General features: G+C 43.5%; 2 protein-coding genes across 7 annotated transcripts in view; one reads left to right on the top strand and one right to left on the bottom strand.

Annotated features, from left to right (window-relative positions):
- The window catches only part of LOC109302527 (fibrinogen-like protein 1), a 30,340-nt gene extending 15,578 nt beyond the window's left edge, over window positions 1-14,762 (bottom strand). Inside the window, exons 1-3 of one of the 4 annotated variants that reach the window (XM_019524094.1) lie at window positions 14,546-14,762; window positions 3,773-6,123; window positions 2,640-2,824 (exon numbers count right to left, since the gene is read on the bottom strand). In XM_019524094.1, the coding sequence (XP_019379639.1) occupies window positions 2,640-2,717 (78 nt within the window). In that variant the 5' untranslated portion in view covers window positions 2,718-2,824; window positions 3,773-6,123; window positions 14,546-14,762. Of the gene's footprint in view, window positions 1-2,639; window positions 6,124-14,545 lie in introns of all 4 variants that reach the window. The other 3 variants (XM_019524095.1, XM_019524096.1, XM_019524097.1) reach the window with 3 other exon arrangements.
- A 149-nt stretch (window positions 14,763-14,911) lies between these two features.
- The window catches only part of LOC109302526 (phosphatidylinositol 3,4,5-trisphosphate 3-phosphatase TPTE2-like), a 44,143-nt gene continuing 37,770 nt past the window's right edge, over window positions 14,912-21,284 (top strand). The window contains exons 1-2 of one of the 3 annotated variants that reach the window (XM_019524091.1): window positions 14,912-15,009; window positions 16,804-16,890. In XM_019524091.1, coding sequence (XP_019379636.1) covers window positions 16,841-16,890 — 50 coding nt within the window. In that variant the 5' untranslated portion in view covers window positions 14,912-15,009; window positions 16,804-16,840. Of the gene's footprint in view, window positions 15,010-16,047; window positions 16,166-16,803; window positions 16,891-21,284 lie in introns of those variants that run through there. The other 2 variants (XM_019524089.1, XM_019524090.1) reach the window with 2 other exon arrangements.

Below are 21,284 nucleotides of genomic sequence, written 5' to 3'. Positions count from 1 at the left end.
TCCTTTGGCTGCCAAGTGGGTGCAGCTCAGTGCAGCTGCGGCACAGAAGTGGGATCAGGCCCCAGCCCAGACATCAATGCATAACAGTGCCATTACCCCTCAATGTACTGACCAACTGGAAGCTGTACTGCTATTATTAAAATTTAGGCACATTCCCCTTAGCAAACACCCACCCTGTGGGGACGTGTATCTTAGTTTGAAAACCACTGAATTAGAGCAAATATTTTCATTATGGACCAGATGGCCTGAGAGAGATAGATACAGTGTGTTAAACATTCAGATACTGTCATCATATTATCATTATAAAATAATTTGTCAGATTTGCCAAAACACATTTCTTGCCCCTGCTCAAGTGAGAACCAGGCCCTAACCTTTCCTCCTGGTGCTTCTGAGACATCCTGGAAGGTGCTGGAAATTATTTCTCTCACCACCTTCCAGGATCATTCCTGTGAGGTGAAATTCTGACAAGTCTCACTCATACCAACTTGTACTTTATTTCAGAAGCCTTATTATAGTTTCATAGTGCTTAGGATTGGAAGGGACCTAAACAGATGATCGGGTCCGACCCCTCTGCCCCAGGCAGGAATGAGTGCAGGGTCATATCCCCCCAGCCAAATATCTGTCCAGCCTCTTCTTGAAGACCTCCAAGGTAAGAGAGAGCACCACCTCCCTTGGGAGTCCATTCCAGAGCCTGGCAGCCCTAACTGTAAAGTAATGTCTCCTGATATCCAGCCTGAACCTTCTCTCTGACAATTTGCAGCTGTTATTTCTAGTAACCCCTGGTGGTGCCCAATTTTTGCCGGTCCCCCCTGGTGTGTTTGTAAATGGCCACCAGATCCCCTCTCAGCTTTCTCTCGTGGAGGCTGAATAGATTCAGGCCCTTCAGCCTCTCTTTGTAGGGCTTGACCTGCTGCCCCTTGACCATGCGAGTGGCCCTCCTCTGGACCCTCTCAATGGTAGCCACATCCCTCTTGAAGTGCGGCACCCAGAACTGGACGCAGTACTCCAACTGTGGCCTGACCAATGCCACATAGAGAGGAAGGATCACCTCCCAGGACCTGCTTGTGATGCATCTGTAGATTCACGGTTAGCCTTACTGACTGTTTCCGTGCATTGGCAGCTCATGTACATCCTGGAGTCAACAATGACTCCAAGATCCTTTTCTGCCACCAAGTTGACAAGAAGGGTGTTCTCCAGCCTGTAGGTGAGTTGCTGGTTTCTTCTCCCTAGATGCAGCACCCTGCACTTGTCTGTGTTGAATTCCATCCTTTCTCATCTGCCCACCTCTGTAATTTGTCTAGATCTAGCTGGATTCTGTCCCTCCCCTCCAGCATGGCCACCTCGCCCCACAGCTTGGTATCGTCAGCGAATTTGGACAGTGTGCTTTCCACCCCCTTCAGCCTCTCTCTCAGCCCTATTATAAGGGTTCTTTGTGTAATAAGATACTATTCAACCACAAAGGTGTAATGTCAGGAAGAAAGCAGGGCAGGATGGTGCCTTAGAGACTAACTGGCTCAGAAAGGCATGAACTTTCATAGCCAACAACCTACTTTGTCAGATATCACGAATGACCATTTATAGCATCTGATGAAATAGGTTGCTGCCTACAAAAGCTCATGCATCTCTGAACTAGTCAGTCTGTAAGGTGCCACCAGCCTTACCTTGTTCCTAACTCAGTCCTATCTGGCTCTAAAGCTAGTGCAAGAAAAGCTTGTATACGAAAATACACGTAATATGCTAAGGGAAAAAGATTTTTATAAAACAACAAAGTAAGTGAGAAGGTTTAATCAAAACAAAAGCATGTACCTGTCTTCACTGAGACAGAAGTGAAGTCAGTGAGAGTTAAAGGAACTCAGCACCTTGCATGATTTTTGATAACAGAATACCCAAAGAGCAATTTTTAAATATAAATTGAAAGCAGAGTGCTGTGGTATCCCATAGCACTTTCAATTCAAAACACCTTTCATCTCAAAGTGTTTCCAAATAGCTTCTCTGAGGTAGGAGAAATTACTATCCCCATTTTACTGACAGGGAAACAGGAGCACCAAAAGGTGGAATGATTTGCTCAAGGTCCCAAGAAAGTGTGGGGCTCAGGCAGGCACGTATGAGCACACTTCCTCTCTGGGTATTTCTATGGAAGGTCAATGTTCAGTACTCTGAGGAGCATGTGAAGATGAATCACTAAATGGGAGCTGCCGGTCTCCCCCATCTCTCATGACTGGGTCCTATAACACCCATTTGGGAATCTGGTCCCCAAAGCTATTACCCCTTAGGCTTCCAGTCTCTCATTCAGACCAACTTTGGTGGTGATACACACAAGAAACTGATTGGTGTGGTACTCAGCACAGTCTACAAATCTTACTGAATAACCTCCCACCCAGCAAACCAGAATGAAACTTAAACTATTATAGTAGTCAAAGCCAATATTAACATGATGTGACCATTTACCCCCCTGCATGTTGTGCTATCATTTCCTCCTATCCTATGCACCTCTGTCTGATATGTCTTTCTGAAGAGCCAGTTCCTCAGGGTGGAGGCCATGCCTTTTGCATTTGTACAGCACTCAGCATTCTTTTAGAAATGATACAGGCTTATTATCTTACAGACAAATGATACATATTTTAGCAAGTGATACTCACTGAAAGTCTAGGTGCAGGTAAACCAAAGCTCACAAGCAGAAGCAGCAGCAGCAGCAACCAGGGCATCACCATGCTCATTTTATATAGCCTGGAGGGAATTATGAATATGCTGGACTACGCACCACACCAAAACCAGTCACATTGAAGGTCTCCACAAGCACAGTGGGACTGGTTGAAGAAGTTACCTAAAAGTACAAATAGAACAAAATGAAAGAAGCTGATACACTGCTTCAGAGGCAGAGCAGCAAGCTGCCTTGTCAGGCCATAAACCCAACCCTGCCCTGGTGGGATGAACTCCTGAGATGACATCTCCTGGGCCCTTCTGGTTCACTTGGGGCAATGAGTTCCACAAGTTAATTGAGTGCTGTGCGAAAAAGAACTTGTTTTTGTTTGTCATAGCCCTACTACCAAATAATTTCACTGTATGTCCTCCAAGTAGTAATTTTAAAGGGGGTACCCCCACTGGTTGCTCAGCTAGCACATCAAGCTAAGTAGCTGAGAGTTGAGAACATGGAAATGAATGTGAGTGTCCAGCAACAATATTCACAAGGTTTTGCTTAATAATGCTTTGTAAAAATAATATAGAAGGCATGCATAAGAAACAACCACCCATTTCACATGTGAAACTACTGCAGAAATTATGCTGTAAGTGGCTTATTTGCTTGAGATACTTCTTTATGAGCATCACCTTAATATTAATACCATTTATGATGCTAGCAGAACTAATATTGTACACAAGCAAGCCAGGTTCCAAGGAAACTAGGAAGCAGAAATGTCCTATGGAAGAAATTCCACAGTATTATGCACAAGTGCATGATAGTTTTTAGGCTGTACAGAGGAAGATAGTGCTGCAGAGTTCAGCATTGAGAATACCTGTTCTTGTACCAAGCAACCTTCCCCAGTCCCTATGATTATCCACTATACAGTCCCTCAGCTGTGCATCTTGTGCTACTGGCTTCACTGCAGTTACTCCTAGCTTGATCTAAGAAAAGTGAGACCAAAATTAGACTCACTGTTAGATCTGTACCCCTCGTTCCTAACATTTTGCAGAGGATTAGAGCAAGCAGTAGAGGAAATGAAAAACCCAGCTTGATCTATCTATGTCTCATCAACATACATTGAAATGCACATACCTTTTATTTGTCTTCTCTTTAGCTCTTCTAATCGGATGGTCTCCCTTAAAAGTCAACTGAAACTGATAATATACTTGGGTGGCGTTTATAGACAAGGGTTATGTTATTCCTTCCAGATGGCTCACATTAAAGGCATGCATGAAGAGCATTTTATCACCCTAGACAAGTAGACAGTTACATGAAAAATATCCTTGGAATCTCTTGCGTGAAACAGCTGTCCAAAATCTTGTCATTCTCTCTCCATTGTTAATCCTACTTCTTCTGAGAACGAAGAGATTAAGATAAGATCTATAGCAACAATATTTCTTAAAACAGAGAGATTCTTTTGCTATATATCATTTCATATCTTAGTTTACTGTGAAATTCAAACCAGGAATGATTTATTTTAATAGATCACTGAAGGCACCAATCCCCTTGAGGGTTCCACTTGCAGTTTAATAGAGCCATACCCCATTTCAGTAAATTTCTCAAGATAGCATGAATTTGATTTACATCTATATATATAGAAAATAAACCATAATGCCAAGGACAGGGAATCTGACTCGTAAAAAGCAAACAGGGGTATTAAGCAAGATGCTGTTTGATTGAAACCTCAGAAGACCTGTGGTTGTGTAACTAAAATCAGAACTGGACAATGAGATTTTCTAGTTAACAAAAACAAGTTTTGTGGTAAATGGAGCAAAAAAAATAGCATCTCCCTCTGCAACCTGGCCAAAGAATTAGACTTTATTTTGAGGACAATAGCAGGAGTGTTCCATTTTACATGGCAGCTGTTTGAAGGATAGATGAGGCTAAAAGACAAGTATTTTAATCCCAGCCTAACCCCAGAGTTATTAGCAAGGGAAACAGGGCTGCTCTGCTGTTACAGAAGTACAAAATGCCATTTTATTAGTCATATAAACATTCCTTTTCCTCCCCTCTGAGATCAGAATTCTTGGCCCATTTCTCAACCATCACACAAAAACAATATCCATTTCTTGCAGTGCGGGAGCTATCTCTAGCTTTGTATCTAGTTTTTAAAGATGACATAAAGGAATTAAACTTTTCCACCTCTTTCCAGGTGCTAACCTGCTATGTACTGAGCACCTCCTCCCTCCTTCCCCACTCAAGCCTCACTGACTTCCATGGGAGTTTGTGGGTGCTCAGTTTACCATTCTTTCACTAAGGAGTTTAACTTTCATTTACTTTGGGGGAAGAACATGCACGTTGAGCAGCTGACACATGGTGAAGTCCCACTCTATTTTACCCCGTGGTAACTTGTTCACATATCCAGGCCCTCATGCCAAAGCTCATGGTGTTTGTCTAGACTGTGAAGATGTCACTCTTAAAAACTTGTTAACTCTGCAATGGGATGGAGTTTCAGGTTAATCATGACCAGCTAAACATGACCCGTTCTGTCTATAGAAGGCGACAAATCATAGTTAAAACTGTGTTAGTTGTAATGTGTTAAGTCATTTCTGAACACGTGTGAACTTATTTTCCATTTTTCCCCACATCAGGGATGTGGAGATCATGTGAAACAGATGTAGTGGGAGGGTGTGTCTGTGTACTATTCTATTTGGCTAAGAGTTAAAAATAAACGAGTTGCCCTAACCAACCATGAACATTGTGTAATTACCAATGATACTTCTTCACAGATGTCGAAGTCCCCTGATAGAACATTTGGAAAACAACTTTCCTTTCCTGGAATATGCATAGCTGACACGCTAACTACAATACTCATTTCCACTTGGCTATTTGGAAGTAGGTCAGATCCCCACTTCGTGAAACAGTCAGTAGTAGGACTGTCCACAAATAACAATAAATAACAACAACTTACTTGATAAGGCTCTACACCTGGCAAAAAGCTCCTTGGGGCTGAACAACAGTCTTGCTTATTCAAAACCCTCTCAACAAATTTATGAATAGATGGGAAAATAAAAGAGTGGTAATAAGGTTTAAATGGTTTTGGAAAAAGTTTTTAGATATTTTTTCAAAGTGAAGAGACATTAAGTGATCTGCCTAATGGAAAAACCCAGAAGTCACTGCCTAATGGAAAAACCCAATCATCCACTAATATCAGCTGTGTGGGCAGAACCCCCTAAATACCAAGGAGGTATGTGAATGTAGGTGGAGTTTGTAGGAGGCAGACTCAGATAAACGCAGGGCCAGTCCCATTCAAAGTAACATAAATCAACAAAGCTAATTTAAAATTAATCCACATGCTTTACATGTTGCTCCCTTTTGCCTTGTTCACAGCACAGGAGTGGACTGGAACCCAGAAGATCTTGGCTGTATTCTTGGCTCTTCCACTAGCCTGCTGGGTGACAAGGGACAAGTCATTTTACCTTTCTGTGCTGCAGTTTCCACATCTGTAAAACAGAAATAATTATACTAATTTTGTAAAGTACTTCAGGCCTATTGATGAAAAGCTCTGTAAATGGATCAGGTGGTACTATAAACTAACTCTAATTGCTAGTTAATAATGATTAGTTAATAACAATGTTGTCTCCATAAATTACACACACTTTTGTTAAAGCACTATACTCCTTTGCAGAGCACACACATTAGTACTGGAACAGGTTTTAATTCTATGTATAAAATAGAGATAAAGAGAGCAAGAGTGTAAGTAACAAGGAGAGAATACACTAATTGTTGCTAATAAATCAGATTTTCTTGAACTCCAGTTATTCAGTTAAGTTCGCCCCTAAATGGTGTAAGTACTGGAGCAGACAGCTAGGGGCTGTGCTCTTCTTGACCTGCCAGTCACAAACAGGGAAGAATTGGTGAGGAATATAATAGTAGATGGCAACTTGAGCAGCAGTGACTAGGAGATGATTGAGTTCAGGATCCTGAGGAAAAGAAGAAAGGAGAGTAGCAGAGTAAGGACACTGGACTTCAGAAAAGCAGACTTTGACTCAGGGAACTCATGGGCAGGATCTCCTGGGAAGCCAGTCTGGCAGGGAGAGGAGTCCAGGGGCTTGGCTGTACTTCAAAAACTTTACTGAGAGTGTAGGAACAAACCATCCCAATGTGCAGGGAGACTAGCAAGTATGGCAGAGGACCAGCTTGGCTTAGTAGGGAATTCTTCAGTAAGCTAAATCATGAAAAAGAAGCTTTGAAACTTGGACAAATTCTTCAGTAAGCTAAATCACGAAAAAGAAATGGAAAGTTGGACAAATAATGAGGGAAGAGTATAAGAGTATTGCTCGGGCATGCAGGGATGAAGTCAGATAGGCCAAAGCACAGTTGGAGTTGCAGCTAACAAGGGATGTGATGGGTAACAAGAAAGGTTTCTACATATATGTTATCAACAAGAGGAAGATCAAGGAAAGTGTGGGTCCCTTACTGAATGGAGGAGGCAACCTTGTGATGAGGAAAAGGCTGAAGTGCTCAATGCCTCTTTTACCTCACTCTTCACAGGCAAGGTCAGCTCCCAGACTACAGCCCCAGGCAGCAGTTTGGGGAGGAGGTGAGCAGCCAACAGTGGTGAAACAACAAGTTAGAGACTATTTAGCAAAGCTGGATGTGTACAAGTCCATAGGGCCAGATGCAATGCATCGAAGGGTGTTGAGGGAGTTGGCTGATGTGATTGCAGAATCCCTGGCCATTATCTTTGAAAAATCATGGAGATTGGAAGAGGTCCAAGAAGACTGGGAAAGGGCAAATATAGAGCCCATATTTAAGAAAGGGAAAAGGGAGGATTCAGGGAACTACAGATTAGTCAGCCCCACCTCAGTCAATGGAAAAATCATGGAGCAGGTCCTCAAGGAATCCATGTCTAAGCACTTGGAGGAGAAGGTGATTAGGAACAGTCAGCATGGATTCACCAAGGGCAAATCATGCCTGACCAACCTGACTGCCTTCTGTGACTGGCTCTGTGGATTTGGGGAGACCAGCATATATGATATACCTTGATTTTAGCAAGGCTGTTGATACAGTCTCCCACAATGTTCTTACAGGCAAATGAAAGAAGTACAGTCTGGATGAATGGACTGTAAAGAAGATAGAAAACTGGCTGGAGCTTCAGGCTCAGAGTGTAGTGGCCAATGGCTCAATGTCTACCTGGCAGCTGGTATCAAGAGGAGTGCCCCAAGATCAGTCCTGGGCCTGGTTTTGTTTAATATCTTCATCAATGACCTGGAAGATGGCACAGAGTGCTCCCTCAGCAAGTTTGCAGATGACACCAAGCTGGGAGGAGTAGTAGATATGCTGGAGGGTAGGGCTAAGATTCAGAGTGACCTTGGGGAACTGGAGGATTGGACCAAAAGAAATCTCATGAGGTTCAGTAAGGACAAGTACAGAATCCTGCACTTAGAATGGAACAATCCCATGTACTGGTACAGGCTGGGAGCTGACTCGCTGGGCAGCAGCTCTGCAGAGAAGGACTTGGGGATTACAGTAGATAATAATCTGATTATGAGCCAACAGTGTGCCCTTGTTGCCAAGAAAGCTAATGGCATACTGGGATGCACTGGTAGGTGCGTTGCCAGTAGATCCAGGGAAGTGATTATTTCCCTCTATTCAGCACTGGTGAGGCCACATCTGTAGTACTGTATCCAGTTACGGGCCTCCCACCACAGAGGGGATGTGGGCAAACTGGAGAGACAGTCCAGCAGAGGGCAACAAAAATGGTTAGGGGGCTGGGGCACATGACTTCTGAGGAGAGGCTGGGACTATTTACTCTAGAGAAGTGAAGCGAAGCAAGCCGAGTGAGAGGGGGATTTGATAGCAGCCTTCAACCATCTGAAGGGGAGTTCTAAAGAGGATGGAACTGGACAGTTCTCAGTGGTGACAGAGGACAGAACCAGGAGCAATGGTCTCAAGTTGCAGCAAGGGAAGTTTAGGTTAGATACCAGGAAAAACTTTGTCACTAGGAGGGTAGTAAAACACTGGAACAGGTTACCCAGAGAGGTGGTGGAATCTCTATCCTTGGTGGTTTCTAAGACCTGGCTAGACAAAACCTTGGCTGGGATGATCTAGTGTGGGTTGGTCCTGCTTGAGCAGGGGGTTGGACTAGATGACCTCCTGAGGTCCTTTCCAACCCTAACTTTCTATGATTCTTAAGTCAATTTTGTGGAGGACTCAAGACAGAATGTAATGGGAGAGGAGCTACAATGCCTCGCTGTGGATTTGGAGGCATAAGTTTGATCTTCACTCCAGATTGGTGCCTAAAGCGCTGCACAGTTGTGGGTACATGGGGAATAGGGCTGTGTGAAACAGCACCATTCCACTTCTATGGAACAGTGTTTTGTTTCGTTTCAAAAGCACTGTTCTGTTTCATTTTGTTGAAACTTTCGCTGTTTCAATGTTTCACCCATAGGCTATAATGAGGAATCATGAAAATGCCTAAAACTTCGTAATTTCATGCCTGATTTGGATGAAACTTGCCGGGATGGTAGTCCCTTCTGAGGGCATGAAGCCTGCCAAGTTTCAAGGATATAGGTGCACAGGTTTCTGGGAAACTGCACCTCAAGTTGTTAACAAGCAAAACTCCTGTCATTTGCTGGCAGCAACAGACTCCTGTGATCCAGCAGGCAGATTGGGGCCTTGCAGCGCACTCCCTATATGTCGCCACTGCGGACCACTGTTGTATAGTCCTCCTTGAGGTCTGTCTCCTAGCTTCCACTGTGTGTACACCTCTTTTTTCTTTTTCAAGAGGACTGTGATGTCCCTACTGAGCCAGGAGGGCTTGCCAGCCCTTCTGCTACCTTTCTTACCTTTCTTCTTTATGAGAATATAAGTCGCCCATGACAACCAAGTCCCTTGCACACGCAGCCTCTGTCAGTTCTTGAGAGAACTCCAGATCCAGGTCCTCCCCTTGGTTTGGTAGGCAGTAGTAAATGCCCACAGTTAGGACTCTTTCACCCTCCCCCTCCCCAAAGCTTGACCAAGAGGGTTTCAAGCTGCTTATCTTTGGACCCAATGCCAGCCTCCAGAGAGGTGTATTGCTCCCTCACATAGAGAGCTACCCCCTCCACCTTTTCTCTCTGCTCGGTTCCTTCTGTGCAAGGTGCAGCCCTCTACGGCTACGCTCCAGTCATATGAGGAGTCCCACCAGGTCCCCGCAATCCCTACCAGGTCATATTGCCCACTAGAGAGCAGGAGGGCTAGCTCCTGCTTGTTCCCCATGCTCCTGACACTGGTGCATAGGCAGCTGAGGCCCCCAGCTGACACCCTCGATTTCCTGATGTACTTGTTATACAGCAACTGTCACTGGAAAATGCAAGTTATTTCTGCAAGTGCTACAGGGTCAGAGAGGGTGTGGACTGATGGAACAAGTATGCTAAGTGAAAAGAGAAGGGGAGACTTATTGCATGTTAGACAATCCTCAGCAATAGTTTGTCTGCTCAGTAAGAAGAAATTGCGACTCTTTACTTCTGGATTAACAACCTGTTGAATTACTTTGTTTTATTTTTCACTTATTGCAGAATGGAGCAGACACACAAAAACCATTCCAGTGGATAGTAACACAACTGATGTGCAGTAAATCTTTCTCCTGCTCTCCACCTCCTGCTTTTAGCTGGGTATAATTGCTTGGACAGAAAAAAATATCAGCAGACTCCTAACATGCAGGACAATGTGTGGTAATGAACAGTCTCCTCAGGACTCTAGATTAGAGGGGTTTAATTTAAAATATTAAGGCAGTATGCAACCAATCCAACAAGAAAACATTTAATGTTCCAACTAGGAAACATCATTCAGTCTAACACTTAAACTACTGCATATGCAGCATATGTAGAATTAACAGGTTGTCATACCAGATTTCACTGGATTTCAAACTTTTCAGGATAAGGAATATAGACCTTACCTTATTTTACCTGAATCATTATAAAGCACTGAAGTAATAGTTTAAGTTATAAGGTAATAAAGGACCCCCATGATTATCTAACCTGGTCTCCCACATATTACAGGCCACAGGCTTTCCCAAATGAATACCTGGTTGAAACAGGTCACGTCTTTTAGGGGAAAAAATCCACTGCTAATTTAAAGATGTGCAAATACTGAACCTGGTAACTTTCTTCTGTAAACCTCACTGTTAAATAATTATACCTTACTTGGGCTCTGAATTTATTTTGCTGTGGCTTCTACCCACTGGATCTTGTTACACACTGATCTAGTACGTTGAAGAGGCCTCTCTTGTCATATCTACGTATTAGTTGCGATCAAATCACCTTCTTAATCTTCTCTATGATAAACTAAAGAGATTGAGCTCCTGGAGGCTTTCATTATAAATCATGTTTTCTAGTGGTTTTGTCAGTTGTGTAACTCTTCTGTGAACTCCCTTTAATTTATCAACATCCATCTTCAATCTTGGACAACAGAAAGGGATACAGCATCCCAAGAAATGTTCCATCAATGCCAGACACAGAGTCAATATAACCTCCCTGTTCCTATTTCAGACTTTCGTGTTTACACATCCAAGCAGCACATTAGTCCCCTTTGGCCACCGTGTTATGCTTCAGAATTCATGGTCAGTTGATTATCTACCATGACCTCCAGGTTTTTATGCTAGAAAGTAGGTGACTCAGAAAGAGTGTTCTCCTGGAGTCTGGATGCATATTTTTACATTTGGCAATAATGAAACATAGATGGTTTGTCTGTGCCCATCTTATGAAACAATGCAAATTGCTATGTATCAGTGGTCTCTCTTCTTTATTCGTTTCCACTTCTCTAGACTCTGTGAGCTTCAAACATTATTAGTAATGATTTTCTGTCTTCTAGGTCATTGATACAAATCTTAAAATCACACAGGTGCAGGAACCAAATCTTATGCAATCCTATTAGAAACACATCTGCTCAATAGCGATTTCCCATTCGTGACTGTGTTCTGATTCAGGTTTTAAGCCACGTCATGTGCTCCCTATTGAGTTTGTGTCATTTTAACTTCTTAATATGCTGCAGGCAGCAAGTCAAATACGTCTTACAAAAAAGTCTTTTAAATTGACACTATTTACTTTATCAATAAAATTTATCCTCTTAAAAATATCAGGTTAGTTTGGAAAGATCTATTTGCTATAATCCCACTCTGATTGGTATTCATTATATTACTCTCTTGTCATTTTTAATCAATTGAGTCCATATCAACCATTCCATCAGGAAAATGGCAAGCTGATGGGCTTATCATCTAGGTCACCCTGCTCAACTCTTTATTATATTGACACACGAGTACTTTTCTTCTAGTTTTCTAAGACATTCTCAGTGTTAAAAAAATTATTGAAATTCAACATTATTTATCAATGGTGAGTTTTAATAAAGTTAGTGGTCATAGTAATCCTTGGCAAGCTCTTTTAAACTCTTGGTACAAATTACCCACATCTGAGGTCTTATTTTAATAACTGTTATTTAACTTCCTCTGAGTTACTGTGTGGAAGGGGAAGTAATACAAATATGTCATGCTGGTGTTTTCTTCCAAATACAGAACAGACTACTTAATGAATATTTCTGCCTTTTTCTATATTTTTATTATTAGCAATTCTACCATTCTACTAATAGCATTGTTAAGTTACAGTGGTGAAAATCTGCTATTAGATTAAAATTAGATTTCAGGTTCTTTTAAATGTCAACATCCAAAACTCATTACTGAGACCTCAAAAATTGAAATTAAGTCAAAGTTGAAAACAAACAAGCCAAAACAGAACTACAGTAATCCAGTGTAGATCATTTTCTCTGCATTCAGCTTTTTGACCTTCTGGAGTACACTTGAGTCACATTTCCAAATTTTTCTTCACAAATGTAAGGGTGATAAAGTTTCATACCTGTTAGGGGCTAGAAAGGACCTTACTGATCATCGGGTCCAACCCCAAAGGTATTTTATAATAAAAAGAAAGTTGACATTCTAAGCTGAATCATTTGACCCAAGGAACTGGAGCTTTATGAAGATATGCCAAACAGCATGAGACCCATAATCAAATAGGAATTGGCAATACTGGTCAAGCATCAACAGTGCTGTATATCTGAAAGTATAGAAAGCCCAAGACACAAAAGTCAGGCTTGGGATCAAATTTTGAACAACAAAAATTTCTGATCTCAGGTTTTAGTCTAGGCTCAACTGTATTATGTAGGAAAAAGATCAGTTAGTTTGCACTTATAATTTACTTTACGCCTGCAAAACGGAGGTAAAAGGGCTGTAAGATACCATGAATCATGCCCTACTGGCTGTTCAGAGGATTCTCAGCCTATTCCTGCACCCTTGAAAGTTGAATGCATTGAATACAATGATTCTTTTGAAAAGTCAGCATTTACATTAAAACTACATTAAGAGCTTCTTACCTATGACTATAAGACAAGTTAAGATCAACTTACCATATTTACAAAATTTCCTGGATCTGATCTTGAAAATATTCCACGTGTAATGTCTTAGTGAACTGGAAAGTATGCATCCAGAAGGACAGCAGTCATGTCTTTAGGAAACAACTAGCCCACCTCTGGCCCCTCCACCACACCCAAAAAAATTTCCCCTATGACAAGTACAACTTCCAAGACCAAAAAATACACAGACAAACAACAACAACAATGCAAATGCTCCAGCATGTGTTCTTACTGCCACCAGACTATTCAGATTCTACCAACATCAATTTTATTTATTTTCTTAATCTTTATTGACTTGTGTAGCTTATTACTTATTACTTTCTGACTTTAGCAACTGTTTATTCCATGTGCGCATTCCACTTAGCCTGGAACCAGTTGGCTTTCCTCCTGCTTTCATGCATTCCTCTTGCAGGGCCTACTCTCATACATCAAGCCAAAAGAAATCAAAATATCATCTCTTCAATGCTTTCAGCAAGTGTAAAATACTAACAATCATGCAGGGCCAATGTTTGCATATGAAGGGAATTTTTTGGACTAAGTAAATGGGGAATTAAATAAAGTGCTTTTCTGAGGATATCTCTAAAGTCTGTAGATGAAAAAGGGAATTTACCTTCAATTTGCTTTAGTTTGACGTATAAAAGGGCTCACAATTCTGAATAGCCATGACAGAGATTTGCTTTGCATTTGAGAAAGGAAAAAATGAATCCGGCTGCTTAAACCACTAGGAAATTTACAATCAACGAAAGTACCTGAAAGCTGTGAGCAATTCAGGAACAAGATTTCCAGAAGGCAGGGTTTGAACTCCCTCTACTGGCTGTGCAGCAGCACAGCTGTTCTAAGTTAGAGCTGTTTGTTAAAAAATGCCATGCCTGTAACTGAAATAAAGAAAGTTTAGCTCCTGTTTATAATAAAGATATTTTCATAAGCACAAATGGCAGGGGTGCAAATCTACCTCTACAATGACTGTGGCCATTATCCAATGGAAAAGAGCAAAATCAGTAGAGAAACCATATCAAGTCTCAGAAGGTCCCTTGCAGGCAGGGGAGACTTAAGAAAAAACAAGCTCCTTCAAATTAGAATCAAGGTGACAGCAACCATAAAAGGAAAAGTGTGTGCGCATCTTGGCACATGAAAGAAAGAGAGATGCCAGGTTGGCACTTCTTGCAGTGTTGTGCCCGGACAGGAACCCCTGCCTACATGGGCCCGGTTGTCTTTCGTACAGATGGACACAGGCATCCACCTTACATGAAAACACTGCATCGCTGAGCCTTTGGCATTTTTAGAAGGTGGTGCCAAACCTTTGGTGAGGGGTTTGCATTCATCATGGTGCCTAACTTAGGACCTGCTCCTGGAAAGGGACTTAACTTCCCTGACAGGATCCTTCTCATTGCTTTCAGCTGGACCACAGGGACCCCCCCAGTCCTTAGCCATTACCCTCCAGGTGAAGTGGCTGAGGGGTGAAGGCCAAACCTTGGCCCTTACCAGAGGAGCCTGCAAAGAATGTCCTGGCCAGGCTCAGCGTCCTCAGGCGCGCGCCGTCCCCAAAGGAGGCTCCCACTAAAGAGATCCTGTGTTTGCCTGAAGCAAGTGACACGAGTGCACATCCACACGGGCGCTGAGGCATCTTACGGGGTGGGTGCGTCTCAGCTGACCCGCTTGCAGCAGACAAGACAGGAGCTGGCTGCCTGAAGCTGGGCAGAGGTGTCTCCTGCATCAGTGCGGGGGGCCGCTCCTCGCAGCTGCAACCATCGTGCATGGGGGAGCGGCCCGTTGCTATGGCGACGGCGTTCCACTCCGGAACCGCCCGGGGCCGGGCCGGGAGGGTACGAGCGCCCCGCCCCGCCCCGCCCCCGCGCCACCTGCGGGGGCAGGTGCGGCCGCTACTTTTAAGCGCAGCGCCGGGCACAGCATGGCTGGTCCTTGGTTTCGTATGTCTACTGCCCGAGGTAATGGGGCTGGGGTCGGTCTCTTGCTCGCTGCCCGGGGCAGTAGGGCTGGGTGGGAGGATGGCTGCCCGAGGAGAGGGGAGGGGAGCTGAGCTCAGGAAGTGGAGCCCTCTCTGCTGAGTCGGCAAAGTAGAGCGAGAGGGTGAGGGCGCGCGTCGGGCCTTAGCCAGCCCCCATTCCGGGGCTGCCAGCAGGCTCCTCTACTGGGCCAGGGCCACCCCTCGCCGCGGCAGGTAGGGGCGAGGTCGGGAGCGGGGCGGGGTCCCCCGGCGGCGCCGCGCTGGAGCAGGATGGGGAAGGGGGGCTGCCCCCGCGCCCCAAGCTTTCTCCCCCCCGCCGCTAGGCCCGGGGCTAGCGCCCCGCCGAGAGTGGCTGTGCGGGGATAGGCCTAGCCTGCCCTGCTGCATCACTTCCTCCAGATTCTGCTGGCTTGTGCTGGGGCAGAGCCCGGGAGAGGGGGCAAGACTCCTGGTCTGCTCCTTCTGGGTAGGGGCTACCTGGCCCTCTGCTAATCCCCTGGCTGAGTGAGGGGGGCTTAATCGCCTCTCTTCCTCCCACGGAAACTGAGGGTAGGCACAAAGAATCACAGCTCCAGAAATGGGCTGCCCAGCCCTCTGGCTATGCCAGCTTCTGTGCTGTGGACCCCCCCTTGAATCCCTCCTGGAGCTGTATGTCCAAACTAGAGCCCTGCTTGGAAGTGGGGCCAAAGTTGTCCAGCTTACTGCTGCTGATGCACTGGTTAGACAAGAAGCTGTTCTCTTTGCCAGAGCAAACTTGGTACTTCTGCACTGCTGTTGGGGAACAGGCACTCTTGTTGCAGCTGGAGGAGTTGAGTGGGAACAACACTCTGCTGTTTAAGTGGAGGCGGAGGCAGGTAGAGACCAACATCAGGTGCTGCTCAAGCTTCTGATCCTCTCTTGTATGAAGGTCTTGTGCACCTTGTTTGAGAGAAGCCTCTTATGGGAATTTAATGCAAAGCAAGTTGCTCAACCACCAAAAAAAAAAGTGGGAGGAAGGAGAGTCTTCCAGTTTTAGAAAAGAATCTCTTGCAGAGAAGCCTTTCTAAGAAAGGAAAGGTAGCCAGTCTTTGTGCCAGGCTTGCTGTACTGTGTACATCAACTCTCATTTGACAGTTGTTGTGCTTTTGGTTTGCCAAGTCAGTGCTAGTGATCCTCAAGTAACAGCAGTGGCTAATTTCAGTGGAGCTGGACTGAGTTTATCACTAATGGTCTTTTAAACATTGCTTCTGAGAACACTTGAGTACAGCTGTGTTTTTTTGTTTTTTTTTTATTTTTTTATTTTTTTTGCTGTGCTATGAATTTATTTTGTGTTCTATGGCTGTAATTGGGTTTATGGATTATACAATGGACATAGTGTCTTTGGAACAAGGTTTTTAGTTTTTTCTGAGCTGTTTGACAAGTGTGCATTTAAATTGGCAGTGTTTTTTGTTCTGTACTTTCTAGCTTTGTTGCTTACTAGACAGAATGGACAACTAAGCAGTATTTAGGATAAACTGGATGAAAGGAGCCTCTTTAACTACTGGATTGTATATATTGAACTTCAACTCCCAGAGTGCTGATTTGGTAACTCACTAGCATATAGATCATCTAATTTCTCACCAGTGGAACTTCATAAACTAAATGCATTTTAAGTACTTGGTGCACTGAAGCCTTAAACCTTCAGAAACTTAACCATCATAAGGGCTAGTTTCTCACTCATTTAATGTACACCTATGGGGTACTTATTGTCTTTCTCTGACATGCTTTGAGGAATAACTTGATTTTGTTGTTTTAGATGTTTTCTTATTAAGACCAACTGAACTAAGAACAAAATGACAACTGTGAGATACGAACAAGGATCGGAACCACCAGAAGCTCAAGAGTAAGTGGTTCACCAGAAACTTCACAACTTGCAGTGTGTGTAAGCTCTTGTCCATCTGTCCCTTGTGTTTTTTCCCAGTGCTCCTCAGTGTAATATAAAAGTACAAACATAGCTGAAACACAGAATGCTGCTGCTACATGTTGTATAAATATGAAAGACCAAGTGCAAGCTTCAGGAAGAAAAATGTTCAGTAATAGCTGATTTGCATATTTCGTGAAGAAATATGCAAGAATTGAGTGATGAAGTGTCATGAGCTAACCTGCTTAATATAATGAAAAGAGAAAAGGATGCATGTCCCCATTTGAAAGGGGATACCATATCTAATATAGGACAGACTGGGCATAACTTTCCAGCTTAAATGTATTTCACTTTATTTTTCAGGATATTGAGGAAAAACCAAACTCTCTTCTTTTTAAAGGATAGCTGAGTTAATGTATAAAAGTTCAGGTTCTTTATCTAATAAAATATCACCCCAGTAGTTTAGCTGCATCTCTGATCTTCTTTCATGAAGTTTATGGTAGCAGTTAGGTTTCTCTTTCTTCTTTTTGCAATCTAACTTACTGGATTGTGAACAAGTTTTCAGTAGCAACCTGAATTACCTTGCTTTGGCAAATTCAAGGTATTCTCAGTCAAACTACAGTAAAAGCTTTATCTGGTATGAGTGGGGTAAGGGGGTGCCAGTTATCTGAAAACCCCTGCCACAGGTAACTAAAAAAAAAAAAAAAATCTAGAGGGTGGTGGTGTGTGGAGCAGCAGCACCGCAGGGAAGTGGGTGGCTGCAGCGGCTACATGCAAGCTTCTTTGCATGCTATTGAAATAAGAACCACATGGTTAAAATCTTGGATCTCGTAGAAAATTATGGTTGAAAGGGACCTCAGGAGGTCATCTAGTCCAATCCCCTGCTCAAGCAGGACCATCTGACTAAGACCCGGCTAGACAAGTCTTGGCTGGGATGTTATATAAAGTCTTTTGAGGATGGAGATTCTACAACCTCTCTGGCTAGCCTGTTCCAGTGCTTTACTACTCTTCTAGTGAGAGGTGTGTTTTGTGTCCCGTTCCCCCCCCTGTATCTAACCCAAACTTCCCTTGCTGCAACTTGAAACTGTTGTTCTTTGTTTTGTCATCTGCCACCACTGAGAACAGTCTCTCGCTCTGTCCTCTTAGTAACTAACCATCCTTCAGGTAGTTGAAGGCTGATATTAAATCCCCTTTCAGTATTCTGTTCTGGAGACTAAACAGGCCCAGTTCCCTCGGCCTCTCCTCATGTTACGTGCTCCAGCCCCCTAACCACTCTTGTTGCCTTCTGCTGGAATCTCTCCAATTTGTCCACATTTTAGTGGGAGGCCCAAAACTGGACAAAGTATTCTAGATGTGGCCTCACCAGTGCTGGATAGAAAGGAATAATTGCTTCTTCCCTTGATCTGCTGGTAACACTCCTACTAATGCAGCCCAGTATGGTGTTAGCCTTCATGGCAACAAGGGTACACTAGGTTGGCTCATCCAGCTGATTGTCTACTGTAACCCCCAGGTCCTTTGCAGAGCTGCAGCTTAGCTAGTCAGTCCCCAGCCTGTACTGGTGCATGGGATTGTTGTGTCCTGGGTGCCAGACTTTGTACTTGTCTCATGGGTTCAGAGAGACTGGAGGACTGAACCTCTAGCCCCACCCTCCAGCATACCTACTCATTTTCCACCCCCACCCCCCACACACACACTTTGGTGTGCTCTGCAAATTTGCTGATAGTGCACTCATTCCATCTTTGAGATGGGTGATGATGACATTTGAACAAAACCAGCCCCAGGATTTGCCCTTGGGGCGCACAGCCTGATACTGGCTGCCAATTGATTATCAAGCCATTGATTATTACCCTTTGAGCCTGACAGTCCAGTCAGTTTTTCTATGCAGCATAGAGTCCATTCATCCAACACATACTTCCTTGGCTTGCTGGTGAGAGTTGTGGGAGACCACATCAAAATCCTTGGTAAAGTTAAGGTGCATCACATCCACTGTTCTCCCTGCATCCACCAAGCAAGTCTTCTCTTTGTGGAAGGCAATTGGGTGGGTCAGGCATGATTTTTGCCCTAGGTGAATTGATATCAACTGTTCCTGTCTCCATATACTTAGAAATGAATTCCTTGAGGACCTGCTCCATGACCTCTCTTTTTTTTTTTTTAAATCTCGCCCCCAATGCCCCTGCCCAGTTGTCTTAGATCTCTCAATTGCCATGAGTTTACAAGGATAATGATCAGTAGCTCTGCAATTGCATTGGCCAACTTCTGTAGCACCTGCGGGTGATCATGTCTGGTCCCATGGAGTTGCCTCATCCAGCTCTTCTAAACAGTCCCTAACCTATTCTCTAGCCACTGTCTGCTCACCTCCTCCCCAAACTGCTACCAGGTACAGTAGTCTGTGAGCTGACCTTGCCTGTGAAGACTGAGGTGAAAAAGAGGATGCAGTACTCAATGCCTGTTGCAAGGTTGCCTCCCCCATTCAGTGAGGGACTTGCACGTTCCCTAATCTTCCTCTGGTTGGTGACATACTTGTAACCAAAAGGGTTTTTCTACCATTCACATCCCTTGCTAGCTGCAACTCCAGTTGCACTTCGGCCTTCCTGACTTCATCCCTGCATGCCTGAGCAATACTCCTCCCTAGTTTTGTCCAAATTCCACTTTATAAGCTTCCTCTTCTGTGTGTTAGCTCACTGAAGAGTTCTCTGCTAAGCCAAGCTGGTCTTATGCTGTATTTGCTAGTCGTCCTGTGCATTGGGATGGCTTGTTCCTGTACCTGAAAGGCTTCTTTACACCCAGTGATTCCAGACTCCTTTCCCCTTGGCACTAGCCTCCCAGGGAGTCCTGCCCCATCAGCTACCTGAGTACATCAAAGTCTGGCTTGTCTAAAGCCCAAGGCTCAACTGCTCCTCTCCTGTCTGCCTCTTCCTTAGGATTCTGAACTTGATCATATCATGGGCACTTAAGTAACTTTCAGGTTTTTGGCCTACATAAATACTAAGCCATGCATTTTAAAACAAATGGCTTTGAGCTTGTGCTTAGTGGCTTGTTTTGTGTCCCCCCCCCCCCCATTCTTACCTGGGTAACACTTAGGCACACAGTCCACCTTTTAATATACAAGTACAGATATGTATCAAACCTGCCACAGCAGATAGCACATGGCTTCTACTGGCCACAGATATAAAATATTTTCAGGGAGTAGATGTATTCATATTGTTTAACTTGCATGTTTGAAAAAACTCCCATATTTAGAGCAAGGCTCTTTTCCTGTTTCAATGCTGCAACTTTTATGTAGTGGAGAATTAAATTACTTAAACAGTACTGCCAGCTCTTAGAACCCAAGTATCACTAATCTGGTTTAAATAATTAAACATACAGTCTGGCCTCTTCATAAGGCTTATAAAGTTCATGGGTTCATCTTCTTTCCCTGTAACCATGAGTTTTTAAAAAAAAAAAAAATCTTTAAGTTTCTGGGACTTGTGTTGCAACTCCCAGGATCTGTATCTTTCAGAAAAATGTTAAATATGAATTGCATCAAATTATAAATTTTATCATGCTTTGCTTTAGCAGCATACTAACTGGAGGCAGGGGGGCTTATGGAGGAAAGGTTAAGTAGATTAATTCATTTTGGATGCTGATAGATGTTAAAGAACTGGACTCAATGTTGTGACCCTAGTAATGTTTATACCAGTACACACTTCTGCAGGTTGTACAACAGTAGTGCAAAAATGTGTGTACCAGTCCAGCTGGAAAAGTAGTAGAGGGAGTGTAGAAGTTTTAGCAGACCCTGAGAACTTGCATGGTAATCCTAAAGCTGTATATCCCTTTAGCTTTTGAGCTTCCTGACTCCAGCATTTAGAACACTGACCTGAACAGTTTAAAGTCCTCATCTTGTTAAAATGTATTCAGAGGAAGTTCTTAAAGATTTCTTGTGAAAAGTTAACTTTAAGGGAATATATAGCCAGTAGTAACTGACAAAGTGCTGCTTTAGCACTTATTTGATTGGTACTGATCCTGTCTTTCCCTTTCCTATCTAGTATCCTGTTTTTTAACAGAAACGTTTCTGAGAATTGCTTTATGATGCAAGAGCTCATACATTTTGAACAGTACTTTATTGTACTGGACTTGGCATTTTAGGTATGCTGAAATAGTTTTGCATCTGTATAGTCCGGTGCTTTCTGAGCACTGTATATTGAGCATTCCAGGGTACAGGAATTGTAAGTGTTTGTAATATCCATTCATTTGAGAATGTACATGTTTAATAGCTTTCACTTCCCTATTTTGTGAATCTTAATTGGGAAAATAACTGAACTTGAGGGGCTGGAGAGAGGTAGAAGAGATGACTAATCCAGTAGGTAATGGGGGGGGCAGGTGTGATCTTTGTGAGT

The sequence above is a fragment of the Gavialis gangeticus genome, unplaced genomic scaffold (genome assembly GCF_001723915.1).
Source record: "Gavialis gangeticus isolate Ggan-Ray unplaced genomic scaffold, GavGan_comp1, whole genome shotgun sequence".
Lineage (NCBI taxonomy): Eukaryota > Metazoa > Chordata > Crocodylia > Gavialidae > Gavialis > Gavialis gangeticus.
Note: the sequence above shows the minus strand (reverse complement) of the source record. Positions and strands in the feature narration are given on the sequence as shown.